This window comes from Chenopodium quinoa, unplaced genomic scaffold, assembly GCF_001683475.1.
Source record: "Chenopodium quinoa cultivar QQ74 unplaced genomic scaffold, ASM168347v1, whole genome shotgun sequence".
Taxonomy (NCBI): Eukaryota; Viridiplantae; Streptophyta; class Magnoliopsida; order Caryophyllales; family Amaranthaceae; genus Chenopodium; species Chenopodium quinoa.
In genome coordinates this window covers 8,717,315-8,722,924 of record NW_018745024.1, presented here as the reverse complement: position 1 = coordinate 8,722,924, position 5,610 = coordinate 8,717,315, and the positions used below count along the sequence as shown (strand labels likewise).

Here is a 5,610-nt window from a genome sequence, read left to right as displayed (position 1 = left end):
AACATAAAACTTTATTACACAATTGTGCATAAATTGAAAACACTATATTTGGCAACAAAAAAGAAACTAACTAAATTATCAAAACTCTAATCATTATTTGACCCCTCTAAACCCCATAAAACCAAATCTCATTCCATAAGCAATAATAATAATCAATACCATAAGATACCAAATCAAAGTGAAAAAAAAAAAGGAAAAAGTTGATATTATAATCTAATTGTACAACCCCTAAATCATTCATTACATTACATTTCATTACACAAAACCGTAAAAAATAAAAATAAAAAAAATTCTTTTTTTTTCCTTTTTGTGAGTGGGTGAAGAAAAGAAAAAAAAATAAAAAAATCCACCCAATAAATAGTGAAAAATATTGACCCACTCACTCCTCACCCAATCATCTTTCCCCCTTATCTTCTCTCTCTAACACTTTCTCTCTCTAAAACTCAACCTCTTTCTCTTCATCTTCTTCTTCCTCCTCCTAATCTTTTGACTCAGATCCCATCTTTCTCTCTCCTCCATTTTCACTCTCTTCTTCTTCAGATCTTCAATCTTCTGCAACTTTTTCTCAGATCTAACAATGGAGCAAGAATCCCCAGCAAAAACCCACCTCAAATCCACCTCAAAAACCACCCCATTTACCACCCTTTGCTCCTCTTCCTTCCCAGAAGAAGTTCTCGAACATGTTCTCTCCTTCATTGAGTCACACTCTGACCTTAACTCAGTCTCACTCGTTTGCAAAGCTTGGTATGAGATCGAACGATGGTGTCGTCGTCGGATCTTCATCGGAAATTGCTACGCTGTTAGCCCTTCGATTGTAATCCGACGGTTCAGAGACATCCGATCTGTTACTATTAAAGGGAAGCCTCATTTTGCTGACTTTAATCTTGTTCCTGATGGTTGGGGTGGCCACGCTTTGCCGTGGATCGCTGCGTTTTCCGACGCTTTTCCGGCGTTGGAGGAGCTTAGGATGAAGAGGATGGTTGTCACTGATGAAGCTCTTGAGTTGATTGGGAAAAAATGGCGGAATTTTAAGGTTTTGGTTTTGTGCTCTTGTGAAGGGTTTTCTACTGATGGTTTAGCTTCTATTGCTGCTAATTGCAGGTGGGTTTTTGTTAGATCTTTCTGGGTTTTTCTAATTTTTGCTGATTTGTTTGAAGTTTTCTGCATTTTTAATGGTCATTTCTGGGTTTGACTGTTAATTTTACTTTAATTGGTTGATTAATAGAATTAATTGTGTGATTTTAGTTTGTGGGTTTTGTTTAATTTTATCTGGGTGTTTTAATTTGGTGGAATTTTTTGATGATTTAGTTTTAATTTGCAGTACTTTAGTTCAGTTGAGTATACTTTTGGTATTTGTTTACTTTATATTTTTTTTCATCATTTCAAGTAATTGACTATTGCTGTTGAATTGGGTGCTTTTGTGTATTGTATATGGATTTAAGATTTGACTTTGAGCTTTTTTTTAATGTCAACTTTAGCTGCTAGGTTTGTTGCTTCTGTTGAAATTCATGGTTGGTTTGGTGATTATCTTCAGACTTCAAATGAGATTATGCTATTTTGGTTATATTTGAACTTTATTGTATTGGATTTTTTAGAGAAGAAGACCATTTCCAAGATTGTAGCTGTTGATGTAATTACATAGTTTCTGTTTCAGATTTTGATTTTTGAAATCGCAGTCTCCTTGATTATGCAGGAAATAAATCAGTTTTTGTTCCTTAATTTTCACTTAAGATCTGATTTTGTTGTTGATTGCAATTATAGCTTCCTGGTCCAACCCCTGGCTTTGTTTTTCGGCAAAATTTGTGGAAATGAAGCATTTTTGGATCTTAAATGCTGATTAGGAGACTTGATACTTTGGCTATTGGTATAAATTAAGCTTCTGGGTTCTGTTTAATTAGTTGTTAAGTATAATTATACTTAATTATTTAGAGTACATATAACTTGAATTTCACTGCTTTATCTGCTGAATTTTGTGCGGCTTTCAGAAGCTCTATAATTATCTTTATAAAAGATTTTGTGGTTCTGTACTAGTACCACTGATCTAAGGCTGAAAAAAGAAAAAGGTGACTCATCATCCGTTGGTATCATTGTCTAATGTGGTACCTTCAATAATGGTGTGAAGAAAGATTTGGATGTTTATGGGGTTGGACCACACAGTATATCTCTTTCTCTATCTCTCTGGGCAAGCATAGTTGCTTTCTATTTTGGATGAGGGTGATTGCTATGTTTGATCAATGCGCGATTTCATGCGTGTTAATTACTATGTGTATTATTTCTCTATGCTACAATGCCTACAATACTTGTGTTTGTTAAGAGGAAGTCTCATGCTCCTTTTCAGTATTCCGAAATTGCTACACCTTCTGTTCGATTTAACTGTCACATCAGTTCATGTTATTACATTATTATCATGACTATTAAATTTGTTACATGGTGGGATTATTTTTCTTCTAAATTTTTTGTGGGATCTTTCGGTATCTGATAAACTATTCTTTATTTTGGTTGGTTTCTTATGTCTAAATGCAATAAGAATATAGAATATCTATGCATGGGTGGTTCTTAAGATTTTGAATTTATATTTAAGCTTTGGGTTATCTGAGTTGGGTCTGCATGGAAAGTCACTATCTGATATTGCCTTTACTTTGGCTTCTTTTTCTTTGTTTTATGGTCCACTATATTATGTGGTTTGTTTTCAGTTTTGGATGGTTGTATTTTGGACACTGCAGGTCCCCTTTGAGATGCTGGGTTTATTTTTATTTATTTGTTTTTGCCTTTGGGTTGCTTTATCTTTTCTATGGATTCTAAAGAATAATATGTAATTGCTTGAACTTTGTGGAGTTGCTTTTCTTGCTGATGTATCACAACATCTGCCCATGAAGTCGATCGGATTCTGCTCTTGATTCCTAGGCTGTGTGAATATCTCCTTCATTCTTGATGATGATATAATATCCAATAATTATGATATGCTTCTTTTAACTGGGAGTTTAAGCTTGCAGATTGTTGTGTTTCCTCTTATTCTAACTTTATGTAATAAGGTTGATTATTGAGCTTCTAATGATTGTTTTTGTGGCTTGTCTAATATTTACAGGAATTTGAAAACTCTGGACTTATGCGAAAGTGAAGTTGATGATTCAAGTGGGAATTGGATAAGCCATTTTCCGGATACTTATACCTCACTAGAATCTCTGAATGTTGCCTGCCTCATCTCAGAGCTGCGATTCTCTTCTCTTGAGCGTTTGGTGAGCAGATGCCCAAACCTGAAATCGCTCAGGCTCAACTGTGCAGTGCCTCTGGATAAGCTCTCAATTCTTTTGGAGAAGGCTCCTCAGTTGGTTGACTTTGGCTCTGGCTCATTTTTGACTGAGCTCAACACTGAAGGCCATGATAAAATTACTAGGGCGTTTGCCGGATGTAAAGGGCTCAAGGGGCTATCTGGGCTCTTTGATGTTGTCCCTGCTTATCTTCCCGCCTTATATCCTATCTGCTCGGGGCTCACTTCTTTAAATCTGAGTTACGCCACTATTCACTCCCCTGATCTGATCAAACTTCTCAGTCACTGTCAGAGTCTTCAGCGTCTTTGGGTATATCTTTAACTTGCTAATATCTTTTGTTATATGTTTTGGAATCATTGTTGTGATTTATTGGCTTATTGCAACTCATAAATGTAATTGAGTCCACCTTTAAATTTTCTCAAAATTAAGGAGGTGGAATATTGCAAGTGGCTAAAAATATGGGGTGGGTTTAGGCAAGATGTTTAATTAAAAAAAAAAAAAAGGAAATTATGCATCATGATACACCTCTTTAACGTCAGGAACATAAAGGAAATTATGCGCCATGATACTCCCTAATCAATGATCAATGCAGGTACTTGATTACATTGAAGACAGTGGCCTTGAAGTGCTTGCAGAATCATGCAAGGATCTGCGGGAGCTACGCGTCTTCCCTTCCGAGCCTTATGTTCAAGAACCAAATGTTTGCCTAACAGAGCAAGGCCTGGTATCAGTCGCCATGGGTTGTCCTCAATTGCAATCTGTTCTTTATTTTTGCCGTCAAATGTCCAACGAAGCATTATTCACCATTGCGAAAAATCGCCCCAACCTTACCCGCTTTCGTCTATGCATCATTGAGCCCCAGTGCCCAGACTACTTAACGAATCAACCTCTAGACGAGGGTTTTGGGGCCATTGTTGAGCACTGCAAGGATCTCCGCCGCCTTTCATTGTCTGGTCTCCTCACTGATCGTGTTTTTGAGCTCATGGGGACCCATGCCAAGAAACTCGAGATGCTTTCCTTGGCATTTGCCGGAGACAGTGATGTGGGTTTACACCATGTTTTATCAGGGTGCAAGAACCTTAGGAAGCTCGAGATTAGGGATTGCCCATTTGGTGGAAGAGCGCTTGTGGCGAATGCAGCCAAGTTGGAGACAATGCGATCCCTTTGGATGTCTTCGTGCCAAGTGAGCTACGGGGATTGTAAACTGCTTGGCCAGAAGATGCCGAGGTTGAATGTGGAGGTTATGGATGAAAGGGGGCACCCTGAATCAAGGCCTGATGAATCCCCTGTTGAGAAGCTTTACATCTACCGGTCAGTTGTTGGACCCAGATTGGACTCTCCGGAATTTGTTTGGACAATGGGTGAAGAAGACAGCAATGAGGGTCTCTTAAGAGTGGTTCCTGTTTGAAATGAATAATAGCAGCCAATGGGGCCTCGGCCCCTGTTGAATCAGGTTTTAGAGTGGTTGCGCGCCACTTCAAAAGGTTAATCGGATGTTTTAGTGCCGATTGGGAAGATATATTTGGGAGGGTAGGGATGTATGTTTATTGATTGTTTGTGTACTAGTATGGTGTAGCTAGGATTAGAGGAGGCCGCGGTTTCATCTTACTGATCTGCGAGACCTTTGAAATTTGTATGTATACTAGGGCTCATGGTGATCACATTCATTTCATTTCATTATTCAATGTAACTGAATAATTCAATCTTCAATAACTTTTGCAAACTATGCAAATTATTCCTTGGTTTTTTAAGCTAGATTTTTGCTAAATCTTAAACAGAAGATGCCTTTTCTTCATAAGAACAGTATCAGCAAATCGAGCATTAATAATTTTGATCCTTGTATCCATGATTAAGCATATCATAAACTTTAGGAAATTAGGTGGAAAACTACCTTATAAAAATTGATTTTTGCAAAACCCCGTAATAAACTATCTTATAAAGCATAAAATGTTGTAAAAGGTGCTTTGGTATTTATTTATAGACTTTGTTGGGAATTTTTTTTTTTCTTCTTCAGTGTAGACTAATAAGCTTTGAAAGAACCATACACTATATTAAGTAAGCTTGACTCAAATAATCTAGGAATTAAACATATGATATGAATCCGACTTGAAGTGGTCAACCCAAAACTTGTATAACTCGATAGAAGCCCTTAATAGTTTAGATACAAACCCTTAATAGTTACGAGTAATCATTAGATGACATAGCGGAATACAAAAGGGACTATGTGACACACCGACATTATTAGAAACACCTTTTAATATATTAGTAATTATTAGAAACGTCTTTTAATATATTAGTATAGATGTTATTCCACATTTGCAAGATTTTCCCTTTTTATGAA

The 5,610-nt window shown here is 36.8% G+C and overlaps 1 protein-coding gene across 1 annotated transcript; it reads left to right on the top strand.

Annotated features, from left to right (window-relative positions):
• The first annotated feature begins 441 nt into the window (after positions 1-441).
• LOC110708514 (protein TRANSPORT INHIBITOR RESPONSE 1-like) lies at positions 442-5,007 on the top strand. The gene is made up of 3 exons (XM_021886650.1): positions 442-1,101; positions 3,086-3,578; positions 3,862-5,007. Exons 1-3 carry the CDS (start codon positions 578-580, stop codon positions 4,675-4,677), a joined length of 1,833 nt encoding a protein of 610 aa, XP_021742342.1. The 5' UTR covers positions 442-577; the 3' UTR covers positions 4,678-5,007.
• The last annotated feature ends 603 nt before the right edge of the window (positions 5,008-5,610 follow it).